We start from the raw sequence: 15,868 nt of genomic DNA, 5'->3' as shown, positions 1-15,868 counted from the left end.
ACCATCTTCTTTATTAGATGAGCTATCAGCTGTCCATATCTGGCAGAAATATGGACTTTATCATCTGGGCTCCAACACTCCCCTCTTCCCAGAAGGTGATGGCGTATTGAACCAGGTACAGTGAACCTGAGGCCCGTCATGGGGAGCAGACGGGGGGGGGGGAGCTGATCTGCCAGTCTCCTGGGGTATTCCCCACTGTCCCGTTACCTCCGATAAATCTCAGTGCTTTACGATTAGGTACATAAAATGAGTCATAGATCTGGACGGTAAATAAGAGCTTGTCAGGGGCTGACGCCAGGCCCAGCTCCTCCTCCACCTCCCTCTCTGCCAGATAGTCCCTCTGTAACCCAGCCATCAGACTTCTGCTATTGAGCTGGGGCTAAAAAGGCTCCAATAAATAAGCCTGATATTTCCCTCAGGATGTCTACGGTGCCACCCTGAAGCATGCTTGCATACGCTGAACAAACAAAAAGGTCCGGCATTAGGAACAGGACTGTCTGCATACCGTGTTTTATTTCTTGTTTTTCAAATCATCTTCAAAATGGTTTTTGCGTTCGTTGTTTTAATTACTACTCTCAGATAGAAGCCAGGAAGTCAATGGATCAATCCATCTCAAGTATATTCAAACTGTATGCCGGACTCCACGACACTGATGTCTTTTAATGGACCTGCGATCCATACTCGCAATTAAGCATGCAAAATCTCCCCATTAAGTAACTCCACTTACAGCATATTTACTCTGGTGCTGTTTGGGTGTTTTTCAGAGGGCATCTTCCGCAAAGCTGAGAGAGCAGCGGCGAGATGAGCTGAGGGAGGAGTGATGGTCTCCAAATGCACTAACACAATGATGGACACTTCCTCTGCAGCGCCAGCTAATCATTGTTGCCGATTCGTTTACACTGGTCCAAAATGACTCCCTGAATGACCACCTTTGCATATTAAACAGACAAACAGACAATAGGGACACAGTGTTGGAGGACATGAGAGCAGCTAAACACCGGCACTGTCATGATAGTCTTGGGAGGAGCAGGCTCATAATACTTTATGTACAAACGGGAATTCGCTGGCTGATTGATAGCATATTAAACAGAATTGTGTTACTGCCTATCCACTGCACATTTTGACAAGGCACCTGCGTAACTGTTTTCAACATACATCAGCACCTATTCAGCATAACTGTATATGAAGTGCACTGCATCCCTCTGTACCAGAGAAAAGGAGGCTATCAGGAGAGGGAGGTCTGGGGAGGAAAGCAGAGAATGTGCATGGCTAGAGGCACGCAATCAGCTAAGAATTCAAAATCTCGCCCAGTTTGTACAGTTCTATAATCAGAGAGCAAAGAAGGAAAACAACCCCAATGGCACTGCAGCAAAAAAGATTCAACAAATTCTTATTATTACTCCTTGGTGAAAGCATTGCTGCTTTTTGCATAAGTTTGATGTTTAAGAGGGAAGATTAGACAGAGAACAGGGTTTATGTCATGTCTGATCACTATAAAAGCCTCTCTTACAAGTTACACCATCTGATTCTTCTTTTTATTATTATGGTGTTTCATCTATTGTCACTCTGGAAAAACTGGAGCACCAAAAATATAAATCAAAAGTAAAGCTACACGAAATAAATGTAATTTAACTCACACATTAGACTTTTGACAGTGTAATGTAATTAAGCTGAGATTGTAATTCAACCCGAAGATTAGACTAGTGACGTAATGTGAAAAATATTATAATTATTGTATTTATATAATTTCATTCATCCATCAATTTTAGTTCCATTTTGTTGGTTTGCTTCTTCACTGATAATAAGGACATTATCATTATGAGTTCTACTCGTACCTTATAAAGGATACAAATGTTAGTTTATTTATGCTTCGGGTTGCCCTTAAACAGAGGAGACCAGGGAACGTAATCACAGTGGAATCAAAGAACAGAATGCCAACACATAATTTTATATCTATATATCAATATGCTATTCTGCCTGTATGGCATCATGCCAACATGATGCCATTATGTCACAATAATGTCAACATGTTGCAAGCAAGCATAACATTATATTACAGAGTCAAAATGTCATTATGGTATGTCAATGCAATTTGCCAACATAATGTCAATGTGGAAAGGTGTCACTCAATATGTCATTATGTCAAACACTGCAGTCAATATGCCAGGACAGCAATAAATCATGTCAGCTCAAAACATATACGCCAATTTGCCAATTTGTCAATACATCAATACATCAATACATCAATACGTCAATACATTAATACGTCAATACGTCAATACATCAATACGTCAATAACCAATAAATCAATGTCAATACTCCAATATGTCAATACTCCAATAAATCAATATGTCAACACGCCGATATGTCAATATGTCAATACGCCAATATGTCAATAGGCCAATATGTCAATAGGCCAATATGTCAATAGGCCAATATGTAAGTATGTGACATTATGAGAGTGTACTATAAATGGGTTGTTGCAATGAAGCCAAAGTCAGGCAAAGACAACATCATGCTGGTGTATATATTTTTAATGTCTCATGATATCACCATTTTGCACATGGTGGCAATTATTAATAATTTCACCATGCTTCCTCAAAAAGCATTTTCACCAGCCCTCTTCTAAACTGTTGATACATTTGCATACATCTTCTTTATGTTCCACTGACTCAAGACTATAGATGGGTTTTGGTACAGCCTGTAATGTATCTGCTCTAAGCCAATCCATTTTGGATGTGGCATGTGAGTTAATGAATTCAGTACTGACATAAATAAAAACAAATTTAAAAATTGCCCATCCGGTACACAATTTTTTTTTTTTTTTCTAAAACTTGACCCCTCATCGTCTTAGGGGCAAAGACCAATCTCATATCAAATTCCTTTCTGTGAAATTCAAAATGTAAGCAGCTACAAATCAATATCTATAACTCCATAATAGTTATTTTAAAATCAACCCCTCCAGCACATATGTACTTCTGCTTGTAGTTACTATTATTGCTGTTATTTTTATTATGCATGTGCAGACAGGAACCATTAAAGCCGACAAAAATGAGATGATAGTTTAGCTTTTACTGTCAACTATGGTACGTGGGTGACATGAAAACATTTTTCAAGCAGCATGGAGAAAGTGATTATATATTTACAAGTAGGTTCATATTTTTATTTTATTTGATAAATCCTTTTGATTGTAATAAATCTATGCAACCCAATCAGGGCGGAACAGTATATATATCCCAACATTTGTGTTTGTCAAGTTAAACATTTCATTCTTTCGAAAGGACGCAGCGTTAGCAATTCTATTTTATGAACATATATATATTTTCAAAGTGTTTTTGTATATGCATGCATTTGATTTGTATATGCAGTCACGCTGAAATATACTGCATCACTGTTTTCTTTTTGCAGTACAGTTTTACAGTTTCCAGGACTTCTCCATATTGTCCCACACTGACAGCAGTGTTTATTTGTCTTAAAAATGGTACCTGTAAACTAAAGATTAATAACGCAGCCCGGCGTGAACAAGTTCTTCATCCCCATCTTTTCACGCAGCAGGATCTTGAAAGTGATCACACAAAGAACACTTGGTGGCTGAGTATTTAAGAACCAGATGTGCTAAAATGACGACCACACTGAGGAGGGATTATCTCCTCATAATTCTGCCTTCGTATCAAGTCATAACTAGACGTCGTCAGCAGTTCCAGAGAGGTTCTGAACATTAAGTTTATGGGCTCCTCATTATTTAACATGTTAGGGTCTCCCTACAGCCCAATGAAATTTTGATGGCAGTATTACAGCTAGTTTGTTGGCTCCTCACTCCTACTCACTACTTATGCAGATGCGAATGGGTAAGAGAAGTCTCTTTGGACAGACCTACGTTAGCACAGGAAAATACATTACACTAATCCACCTTTCTGCACTGATGTGAATAAATAATTTTGACTGATGATCCACAGGGCACCATCAGTGAGCGCTGAATTTGCTGCAGCCTTGATGGAGGCTGGCCGTGTTGTTGTTGTTGCATGAACAGGCCAGACCCCTGCCTGGACAGGCCAAGGACTGCAGTGGTGCAGTGATCTGGGCTTGTCGTTTCCTGCCCCTCCATCTGCATACAGTAAAAAACAAACATTCCTGTAAATAAAGACGGCTGTCCAGCAACTGTCTTCCCGGCGACAATGGTATTGACCGTAGTCAGATGCTCCGCTGATTAAAAATTGATCCATTTTGAAAAATCTAATCAACTGAATAGGATTCTTTCATATGTGGGGTGGAGTTGGGTGCGTTTTTCTGGGGGTGGAGAGGGCTGAGCAGCTGCTGACATAGAGGCAGACCTGTTATTAACCCCTGCACCTCCATGCAACCCCCTGCACCCTACTCCCCAGTTCACATCCCCCTGCGCCCCGGGACTAGACACGGCCCAGACGGTTTGAATTATTCAGCAGTCTGAGTGAGGCTCCGGCCACTTGGCCTATTAAAGCATACCAGTAGAGGCTAGTTACTCTAATGGCCAGTCCAGAGGAGCCCCAGTTCCCAGTGGACTGGAGAAGGGCTGCTAACGCTAGGCTGCAGGGGATGTGGGAGCAAATTCATCAGGGGGTGAGGTCGCGGCAGGTTAATGATGCCGCACGTCTAGACGGACGCTGGACTCACACCCTGCCCAAAAGGCAGTGGGGGATGGGATGCAATAATATTTTTATCTTTGAAGGAGAACCAGCCCTGCAATATTAAGTCTTGGGGCTTATTTATGAAAGAGCAACATTGTTGACTTTAGCCGTGATCCGCAATTGACCTGAGCTTCCCCGTTTAAAAATAACAGAGCACAAAGAATATCTCCAGAACAACATTTGTGACCAGACTCAGATATCACATTATATTCTGGTAGTCCTCCTTTTGTTTAAGGCTAAATTAAAAGGAAGTGCAGAAACAGATGGATGAAATGTACCGACATAAAGTGGCTGAGCAACATTCATAATAGAGAGATTAACAGATTGTCTACACAACCCAACTCTGATTACACAACCCCTTATCATTGCACAAACAACCCCAACAGCTGGAGAGTGTCCTCAACTCCAGCACAAAGTCACTCAGTAATCAGGGCAACTCCCCCAGAGAGACGGGGGAAGAAGCTCAGGGTGCGACTCTCATTTTTAGAGCAGCTCAGTTGCCATGTGGTCTATCACCTTGGTGATCACGTGCATCCCCTTGGTGTCAGTGAGGGTGTAAACACAGAAGTAAACACAGGCAAAAAAAATGACCCCCTGGGTGCACGCAGATGATCCAGTCAACAACAGCCGAATACATGAACCTGGCACCTACCTGGAGGATTGGTAATGGAGAAAGCTCTCAGACAAAAAGTAATCATTGTTGCATCGGAACACCCAGGCATCACTCACTGAGAGGACAAACCCATAATAAAGTCCAGGCAGAGAGGCAGAGGAAGGTGTTCTTATTATCATCCACTAGAGATTTATGTCTTTGACTGAGTGGGCTTGATAAGTCTGATGAAGCGGAATGAGCTTAGCCTTCGATAGGTACTATCTGTGTTGGACTGCACCACCACAACGCACACGCTCGTCCCTTATCCAGGATCTGATGCCAAGCACATTTACTGTTGAGGTCAACATCGCTGCCATGATTGAGCCAAACCAAGGGCATCCTGTGGAAGGCTACAGAGGGGGGGGCAGACACACCCTGCACCCATTTACACAAATGTAATTTCCCCAGCTCCTCTCACTCAAGGTGACCAAGCACATAATTCAGAGATCCCTGCGAGATGATCGAGACGGCCTCATCGCAGCAAAGATCCTCACACATTCAGATCAAGTCAGCAAACAGCCCGCAGAATGAGGAGCTCCTGCAAAACTACAAGACCTCCATTCATACAGCCAAGCAAATATGTGGAAAAATGTGTGGGCCAAGCGAAGAACCACATGCATGGCAAAGTATTTTTCTTGGCTGCAGCTACAAATCATATGCTTGCTTATCATAAAGAAACACTGTATCACAGACTAAATATTGGTACTGCATTAATAGTCAACTGGATTATTTCCATACAGCGTCAGGCTGAGATGAAATATTGCAAGGATAAACATTCCTGTGAGGTCTGTACAGATATCCTGCAGTCAAGCACTCAGGAGCACCCAGAGGACTGTCCACTTCACGTATACATCCCCTGGTTTGTCATACAACTTGACCCCCCACCCCCCCACCCCAAACAAATTTTAGTTCCTTAGGCACACTCCTCCTCATGCCGCATACAGCAGAAGCCTGGAGCAATGTTTAGCTAAACCTGCTGGCCTACGTAGGCAGGGAGAGTCCCCAGAGGGCTGAACAATCAGACAATTTCAAGATCATGAAGCATTAAACCAATCCCGGCAGGGTACACTAATTAAACAGCCGAGCCCGGCACAGCCAACCAATCCCCACAGAGCAATTAAATCCATCCCTTCTAAAACACTGTGGAACCTGTCTGGGGAAAACTGCCGGGGAGTGAGAGAGAGCGAGAAAGAGGGAGAGAGATAGAGAGGGGAGGGGAGGAAAATATCATAAAATTCATCTGGAAAAAAAATTGAAAAAAAAACTATAGGGGGAATGCAGCAGGAGGCTAACAAGGGGAATTGAAAAAGGAGAGACTCTATTCAGCTCTTTGTTCTTTCCTCTCTTTTTTTTGCATTAAGATTCAAAATGTCTGCTTTTTCTCTCTGCTGAGGAGGCGGCGGGGGGAGTCTGTGACCACATTTAAATGCAAAAATAGTGACCCTGTTGCGATCAAAAGTTGCATATTTAATTAAGATTACAAGGTCTGGAAAGCACTCGTGAGACTGAGCGGAAAGACAGAATAGCCTCAAGGCCTATATTACACACCGGCAGAGCTCCTAACACAGTTGCAAACCCTAATCAATACCCCGATGCCCTCCACTACGAAAGTAAATGAACAGGTGACAATGGAGGCATGACATCACAGGGCTTTTCAGGGAACAACAAAACCAGATAAAGAGAGAGGCAGGAGGCAGTGGAGAGATGCAGACTGATTTTAGGTTAATACTGTACCTCCCTACATACCAGCAATAACTCATTAGACTGAGTGTGTTAACATAAATAAATGCTGACATTAATAATGGATAATTAATTAATAGGGCATTTTTCCCCAAAAAAATTTATAGCCGGATCTGCAAATTTTCCTCTGGTGTTGTTCCCCCGGGAGTGTATTTTCTGTGTTGTTGAAGAGGTTATGATTTGGGCGAAAGCGGCTGCGAACCAGAGGTGTGGACAGGGAGATAGACTTGCTCTTTTCTCCCCCCCCCCCGACTGAGGCGGCGTATAAATCACAGAGCCCCAGCTTCATGTCTCCACTTCCTGTTCCTCTCCATTAAAAATGATAAACTGTACCTCTTGAAGCCACTCGCTCGCTTTAGGGTCCCAGTCTGCACCTTCCATGGTGAAGAAGCGAGAGTGCGCGGCTCAGATTTATTCTATCCCCTCCCATTGTTGGGGATGAATAAGAGAGTAATTAACTGTGTGGGGGTAGCAGCTGCACAAAGACAAGACCAGCGAACACAACAAGCCTGATCCATCTGCTTTTTGCTATAACACACCTTTTTATAATATTTTGACAAATAAGAGCACATCTGCTTAGTAATAACAAATGCTGGTTTAATACTCAAAAGACCACCAAGAGGCCGTCGTTCCTGGGTCTCCTGTCTTCCCACTTAAATTAGGACAAATGGGTCTTACATATGGGTGGCATGCACAGGACTACTATTCCCCCAGTCTGGTAAACACACTGTGAGCAGTGGCACATAATGAGAGCGGCTGAGATCCCCGAAGACAACCTGGAGAAGGTTAGTGAAGCATTGATCTCACGAGCGTGCCGGGCCCAGGAGCACCCTTCACACCATGCTAACCCATGACAACCGACATTAGAGCACCCATACAAAAGACAGGTACTCGCACAGTAGGGGAGGAAGAAAGGGAATACTTTCAGTCATAGAGGTGGAAACGATAAAGAAGTAAAATAGAGCAAGTGAAACCCAATCACTGAAAGCCTGACACTGCTACAGCATGCATAGAGAGAGAGAGAGAGAGAGAGAGAGAGAGAGAGCGAGACAGCGCGACAGAGACTAAGAGGGGCAGGGCAGTGGGAGTCACTGTAAGCCTGGTAAAATGAACAAGAAAGGACTGGTTCTCAATACGTCTGCAGTGGCGTCAGACAGTCAAAACAAATAAAGCCAAGGCCACGGCAGAGAAACGCAGCTCAATATGAACTCGCTGGGCAGGGGACCCGCTGTCAGCAGGGAGAGAGGACACAGCTTTATACCCATGCCGATGAGCCATTACCTCTCTCCTCCTGATGCTTCCGCCTGCCTCACTGTGAGGGAAGAGGAGGCTGCCCTACCACCATGGAGCCATCCTCCAGCAGACTAATGTGTCCCTGAAGTTTTGTTAAAGCTGGTTATTTACTCCTACAAAGCAATTGCTACAGCCTAGGGGCAGCAGATCGGAGAACGCGCTGCTATGAAAAATATGAAGCGCTGTCAACTACCAAGGGGGCGTTTCTGCTGAAACAGTGGAGGTGCTGCTTTTTTGGCACAGCGCTACATAAGAGGAGACGTGAAAAGAGCGAGCCTTTGAAAAAACACTGAGGCAGGTTTAGGGCTGCAGACCAACGCAGGACAATGACAGCTTAGCATTCATTAGCCACAACAAATCCTGATCAAAACTGTTCAACCATATGACCATGTAATGTGAAAAAATTACAGCTGCTCGGGTTCAGTTTACCCAAATTCCAAAAGCATTTTCTCACATAATTCTTCCTGTATCTTGTCATGATGATAGATTCTGTTTTATTTAATCAGATTTAGTGAAATTATCTTTTGAGATATCCACTCAATCCCAATAAATCTGAAGCTGTCACATTTAATAGCAATGGCTTTTTTCTAGATAAGCAAGGTCCCTGTAACATCAGCAACAGTTTTCAGAGGGGACATTGTTTTCATAGAAACTAAATTCAATGAAAACTATTCACCGGGAGGTCTGTGAACTTTAATCCCTGATCCACAACCATTGTACGTTATCAAAGCCCTACACGGCTATCTCCTAGAACTCAGACATTTCGGTCATTTAGAGGCTCATATGATTTGAGATGGGAAGAAATCTTTAAAAAAAAACTCGAGAGATGATGAAACGTTTTCTTAGCAACCTACGAAGTTGGAGAACAGCTTTTTCAACTACTTCAACTACAATCAATACAACTCAAAGAGTGAATGAAATGGTGCTTTTATTTATAGAACGTTCACCCTTGATTTTACATAGTCTAATCTACCACACCTTCTTGAGTAAATCATGTTTTTTCTTGTTTTGGACACACGTTTGGTCCTTTTTTCCTCGTTACAGTATTGCGTATTTTTTACATTCCTCCCGTAACGAGTTGAATGAGCCAATCAGTGACTGAAATGTCTAATTTCAGAGGGATACAGAGATAGACGACCTGAGGGTCTTGGAACAGGTTATGTTTCTTGAAAGACTCTTGCTGCAGCTTTTTGAAACATGTGAACATGGGAAAGGAAATTGTATTAACTAGTACTGTATCAATGTAGAGGTAAGGGAAAATAAGAATAAATCTATCTGCGTGACAGGATACCTCAAGAGGATAAGTAGGAAATATATCTTTCCTGTAGTTTTTGCGAGAAGCAAACCATCATGAGTTCTTAAAATGAAAGCTTTCACAACATTTCAAGTAACAATCGCAGACACAGACAAAAAACATCATCACATCCGCCCTTATCAAACTGCAGCACATACAGGAGTCTGTAAACAGGAGCACAACCAAAGCAAAATGATTGGATAGGTATGGAAATCTGCTTGAAGGAAGGTCAAAGTGATTAAGCTGACATTAATGACAGGCCTAGTCTTCCTGTGAGAATGCTCACCGTAGCTGTCTCTAAACCCATTTGTCATTCTGCTTCCAACGCTGAAGCATCTGCTTTGAAGTCTCTACCACTAATGCTACACAGAGAGGTTAAACAGCTTAATGCTGAAGTCTGTTTCACTCCTCTCGCTCTCTAATGTTCGCTGCGTTTTACGTATCGGGGTTATGGCTCCTGGATTTCACATCTCAATTTGCCCCAGATAGTCTTGTAAAAGCTCCCGTCTTTCTTATTTGCTTTGTTGTCACTGTCAAAGGAAGAGAGAGGTACCCCAAAGGATATGGGACCGTGACAGACACGTCCCACCCATCTATTCACACAAGTGGTAATAATGAAAGCATGTTAAGAAATGTTTATATGAGAGGCAACGCGTGACTCAAACCAATGCTGATAACGATGATGTAGCTTTTCCATTTAAACATATAGCACTTAAATCTGCTGATGATTTGAAAAGGCCTGACAACAAAAAGACAAATCTTAGAGAAATGAGATAATGAGCACATACAGCAGCAACTGCGGAGGTCAATCTCAAAGCCTTTTATATCTATCACAGCATATGAATGAAATGACACAATCATTATGAGAAAGAACAAGAGACGCGAGGCGCTCTGGACCGACTTACTCGCCGCTACAATGAGATTATACTGCTGCATGTGACATTAACAGCATCGGCAAACAGACAAACATATGAAAGCATGAATGAAAGGGAGACAGCAACGGATTCTTTACAGGCAATTTGAGATTGCAGGGTTAGTGTTTGTGTGTGTGTGTGTGTGTGTGTGTGTGTGTGTGTGTGTGTGTGTGTGTGTGTGTGTGTGTGTGGGATTGTGGGGTGTGGAGGGAAGTCTGGAGCTACTGGCAAACAGCACACAGAGCAGGCTGGCAGTGGAGGCAGCCAGGCTCGCAGGCTGCAAAGCAATTTCACTGTTTGGCAATACTGTTGTCTCTGTGTGTGGATTAGAGCTGACACCAGAGCAACTGAGTCATGCTAAATGTAGTACAATCACAAGCTTTTGTTCCTGATCTAAAAGCCCACTGCCTTTTTAGATGCATGGAAGAGAGAGGGAGAGAGAGAGTGGAAACAAGGCTATCGAAATGGCAACAAATCAGCGGGGCATTATTTCGCCATATGAGCGCAGCATTGCGACATCCCTAAAAACAATACAGGGATTAAAGTAGCTCGTAGTAAAAGGCACGGTGCCAAAGTTTTCCAAAGACAAGTCTTTTTGCTCTGCTTGGATAACATCCATGCAAATCCTTTCTCTGTGTATATAAAGGCCAATTAAAAGGTTGTGATAAGTGTAATATATTGATGGTATATTTAAAAGCTTCTGCTGACAGGATTAATAACATACATGGCTGTAATCAAGCTGCACTTCCACCTGGTCCACACCTTCTCATCACCTGGCTCTGCGAAGTCTTCCTACAAGCCCAATGCTCGCTTTCTCTCTCTCTCTCTCTCTCCAGGTACCGTATTGGCCCAGAGTTGTTTTTGGGCCCGGCAGGACCTGGCAGGACAAACCCTGACCCGTCCTTTTCATGCTCGCCCACGGAAATGCCATCTGGCTGGTGTGAATGATTACCACAGCAACGGCCAGGTGACCTGCAGCCAGCGGGAACCAAGGTCACTCCACCTCAGCGCTTCGCACTTTCCCTGCCCTCTTTTCATCAGCCTGCAGGTGAATTATTCATCCTGTTCAACTCGGAGGCACAAATCTTCAGCACAAACACACACCAAAAGAAAAACTGCAAACTCAAGTCTTCTGATACAATAACTTGTAATAAGAACCTTAACGTTCCAGTGTGAGCTGCTAATATATATAGCTTGTGGGTGTCCTCAGATATAGTACAAATATTATTATATATGGTGACACAGCTGCAATGATTTTGCACGGGCAGAAACTGGCTCCGACCATGACTGAATGAGAAATAAGTGAATTAATTGATTTCAGACACATGTAGCAGAGGGTGTCACATTTAAGCTACAGGCATGTTTGCAACAAGCGGCTTGTGAGAATATTTACCAGAGCCGCTGTCAATAAGATAATGTGATCAGATCCGTGCTAGCTGTGTGAAATAGTAATCAGTTTCAGTGGAGACATACAGAGTTTCTTCAACACGTGTGTGGCGTGCTACAACACATCTGTAACGCACGTGAAGTGATCAGCACCAACACTCTGACCAACCCTAACAAACGGGTTCAGAAAGTATCGAACACAGAGCACCTTTCAAAACCAATCACTGAGGTTAAACTGAACGCATACTCCCTACCGCAGTTTATAAAATGTGCATTACGGTTTAAGTTTAAAACCGAGACTAATACACGTGTCTATCCACAAGTAGACAGTTATACAAAGTAACTTGTTTGCACGATTAAACAGGTGATCACGAAGTGTTTTACTTATGGTTTAACTACTATAGAAGTATGAGAGTCTATGCAATGGAGGTAAATCTATAGATGATTTCCATCCACCCTCATTGGTGGAATTATTTATCCTTTTTATATAAGACGGCAATCCATGATTTCCTCTATGTCAAGGGATTTCAAAGTGTATCGTTCATGTCTATTTGATATGAGGATAAAGTCATCCAATGGAACACAAGCATCAGTTAACACTTTTCTGCAGGTATCATTTATATTTCTTAATATCAGTGGTTGTACGTCTTATATTGATTACAGACTGGAGGCTGCCCTTTATTGTAATTAGAATAATTATTATTATAAACCACTAGATCACTGCTCATGACACTGGGTAATAGCTCAGGCATCCTTAAGGGCCAGTTCAGATGCAGCTCCCAGGTTAGTCCGTCACATTTAATGGAAAAACCTTGAACGCATGCATCTATCAGAAATGTTACACGGTCCAGTGGAGCCGGGGTGAAGAGGATGGGAGCCTGCGGAGAGGACGCTACATGAAGCCACAACAACAACAACAACAACAACAACAATAGCTCCAACCTCAACCCCCTCTCTCTCTGGATCCCTGCCCGGCTGAGAGAGAGAGGTGTCCGGCGGCTGGGAGCCGGAGCAGCGCTCGGTCAGAAACAAGCGAGACAACCGAGAGCCGTGCGTGCACCAGCAGATGCGAGCTCTCCCCCTCTCCGGCGGTGCTTTTCCGAGGAGCCCGGGCTGCCATGCTCCTGTCATCCCTCATGTTACAGGACATCAGTCAAACGGCAGAGACGGTGCCCTTGCGCCGGCCGAGGCTGATTTACAAACATTAGCGGGGAATACAATTACACCGCCGCCCCCCTCCTCCGCTGCTCTGCTCCCCGGGCCGAGCAGCCCTCTGCGGCTCCAGGAGGAGAGGAGGAGAGGAGGAGGAGAGGAGGAGAGGATGAAGGAGAGGGGAAGAAGAGGGGGAAGAGGTCGGGGTGGACACCGGAGATAGCGTTTAGCTTTTCCCCTCATTTCAACGTTTCGCTCTCAGGAGCCTTGCGAGCGATCATAAATTCAACTTTCAGCGGGGTTAAGCTAGAGGCTCACACGGAGCGGACATGCTATGTACCCGGACAGTGTGTGTGTGAGTGTGTCTGTCTGTGTGTGTCAGTGTGTGTGTGTGTGTGTGTGTGTGTGTTATGGCAGTGATACAAACAAACCGCTCACCTGCCACATCCTCCACGTTAGCAGACACAAACATGTCAGCGACACAACACAGTCTGGGTTTTTAACTCACAACCGCTTCCTCCCGCTGCTCTGAGAACAACCAGCCCGCTGCCTACACACACGGAAACATCCCCTAGCATCGGCCAACGTCCGCTGAATAAACTTTACAAATCTCTCATTTCACTTCACACAACACGCGCATTTGTCTGATCGCAAAAACACGCAAAAAAAAAACGATGACATGCCCCGAAGTGGGACTATATCCTGCCTGAGAGGTGCGGCGGCTGAACGCAGCGTCCGTCGACACAAACCGCATAAAACATTAAGCTGCGTGAAAAAGTTACGGGCTACGTCCAGGAACCTGCGCATTAAAAAGTTTCCGTGCGTGTGAGCGGCGGTGCTGCTGGAGGACAGCGGAGAGGAAAAGGCAGAAAAGCAGGAGAAAAGCCAGCGGGTGTAAACGGCAGTGCTGTCCGCGGTGCTGATCCCAGATCGGCGAGGCTAACACACAGGCTGCTGCTGCTGCTGCTGCTGCTCCGCGGTCCCTCCACCGCTGATCAATGATTGAACTGAACAAAGGCAGAACAGGATCAATTTCTAATAACTATCAATGCGAGCAACGCCGGCTTCCGCGGCTCATTCGCCCCGAAAACGGGTCGACAGGCAGCGGGACACGTCGAGGAGACGTACCGCTGCGAAAATAAGCCGAGAAAGGTGAGAATAGCACTAACCTGGAGCCGCCGTAGATCAAATTTCTTCCAATATTGAAACATCGATCCTACATCGGCGGCCATCTTGGGGGATATTGAGGAGATTTTTTTCAGCGGCTGCAATAAATATGTGGGCTGGATTCCCCCCTCGTTAAACAGCGATCACTGGTCCCACTTTAAAAAAAACAACACACGAACACACTCGACACGCGAGTCCACGGAAATGTTTGACAAGTCTGACAACATGTTTTTTTCAGTAAGAAGGGAAAAAAAAGTAGACGGTGCATTTTTTTTGGCGAACAGCCCGGGTTTGAGGAAAAAAAGTCAAAAGAGCAAAGTGTGTCCGCGCCTCCGTCCTCAACGTTAACTGGACAATTGCACTTGATTTTGCTTTGGCAAAGTTATCAATACTGACGTAAAGCCCCGGGTTGATCGATAGCGTCTGGAAAAGGGAAGGAGATGATGATGTGTAGATTAGCGGAGTTCAGGGAATTTAGCCAAGCCTACTTTTCTTTCTCTTTTTTTTAAAATCCTGTTTATTGCAGGGGCTCATGGGGACGTGAAATTAAAAACAGCTTACTTTATTGACACATGTAGTCTAATTGTTTTTCGGATCATCTGCATGTGGTTTTATCACCACACTGCAGATTAGACAAAATACATATCAAACATATGTGTCAATATCTTCAAATCACATTTAACATAGATACCATGTATAGGAAAAACAACGTTCTGCAAGGTTCGTTCTTTCAATGCACGTGCTATGCACAAGTTAACACGATTGAAGTAGGTTATATTGTTTTTACATTATTTTTAAAAACCTATTTATCATAAATATTAAAACACCTTTAAGTTTAAGCCCCATTTGGTAATATTGAATATGTTTTGATTATGCATTTTTTACTACATGGATTATTTTTATCCATTAGGATGAATGGTCCAAGCCTGTGTGGCCATACTAATCAATTTGTTTAACTGTACATTCATATTAATAGCATATATGAATTTACAATTATGAATGTATTCAGTATAGCATAATAGAAATATGGTTTTAAATAAGAACAAAAAAGTATTACTATATATGTTTTTTTGTGGCTCCATTATTTTATGGTCAAAGCCTGTTTGACTATAGTTATCATTTTGTTTAATTGTGCATTCAAGAAGGTAAAATCATGCATGTATGCGGTATAAGATCATAAATATATTCTTTTAAATGGGACAAAAGATGTTTTTACGTAATGAAGCCAAACATGATGGCAGCAGCATCCGAAGCAGATATAATCTGTCACACATTTTTCTGAGTGTAACTTGACATCGTGTGATGTTACTCTTTATCCATTTTAAAAGAAGTCATTCCTCTGGTCAGGGAGCCCATGCAGGCTGCTGTGCTGCCACGACGCCACAGTGCCAGGTGCTCCCCCTGCTGACACCACGCGCTCACAGAAGCAAGGTTATGTGCAAATGAGCATTGTGTGATTTCCCCCATTCATTATTCCATTATCAGTGAGGGAAGGTATCCATCACAAGCAATGCTTTTAGTCCACGTTCCACCTCCTGATCACCGCGCACCAGCCCCACTGCGTACAGTAGCTCGGAGCTGATATCCCTCATGAAAATCAGTCCCA

General features: G+C 43.6%; 1 protein-coding gene across 5 annotated transcripts in view; it reads right to left on the bottom strand.

Annotated features, from left to right (window-relative positions):
• cux2b (cut-like homeobox 2b) overlaps positions 1–14,669 on the bottom strand; it is an 83,599-nt gene extending 68,930 nt beyond the window's left edge. The window contains exon 1 of one of the 5 annotated variants that reach the window (XM_034596689.1): positions 14,265–14,669. In XM_034596689.1, coding sequence (XP_034452580.1) covers positions 14,265–14,327 — 63 coding nt within the window. In that variant the 5' untranslated portion in view covers positions 14,328–14,669. The other 4 variants (XM_034596690.1, XM_034596691.1, XM_034596688.1 and 1 more) reach the window with 4 other exon arrangements.
• Positions 14,670–15,868: the final 1,199 nt, after the last annotated feature.

Source organism: Hippoglossus hippoglossus, chromosome 9 (assembly GCF_009819705.1).
Source record: "Hippoglossus hippoglossus isolate fHipHip1 chromosome 9, fHipHip1.pri, whole genome shotgun sequence".
Taxonomy (NCBI): domain Eukaryota; kingdom Metazoa; phylum Chordata; class Actinopteri; order Pleuronectiformes; family Pleuronectidae; genus Hippoglossus; species Hippoglossus hippoglossus.
Note: the sequence above shows the minus strand (reverse complement) of the source record. Positions and strands in the feature narration are given on the sequence as shown.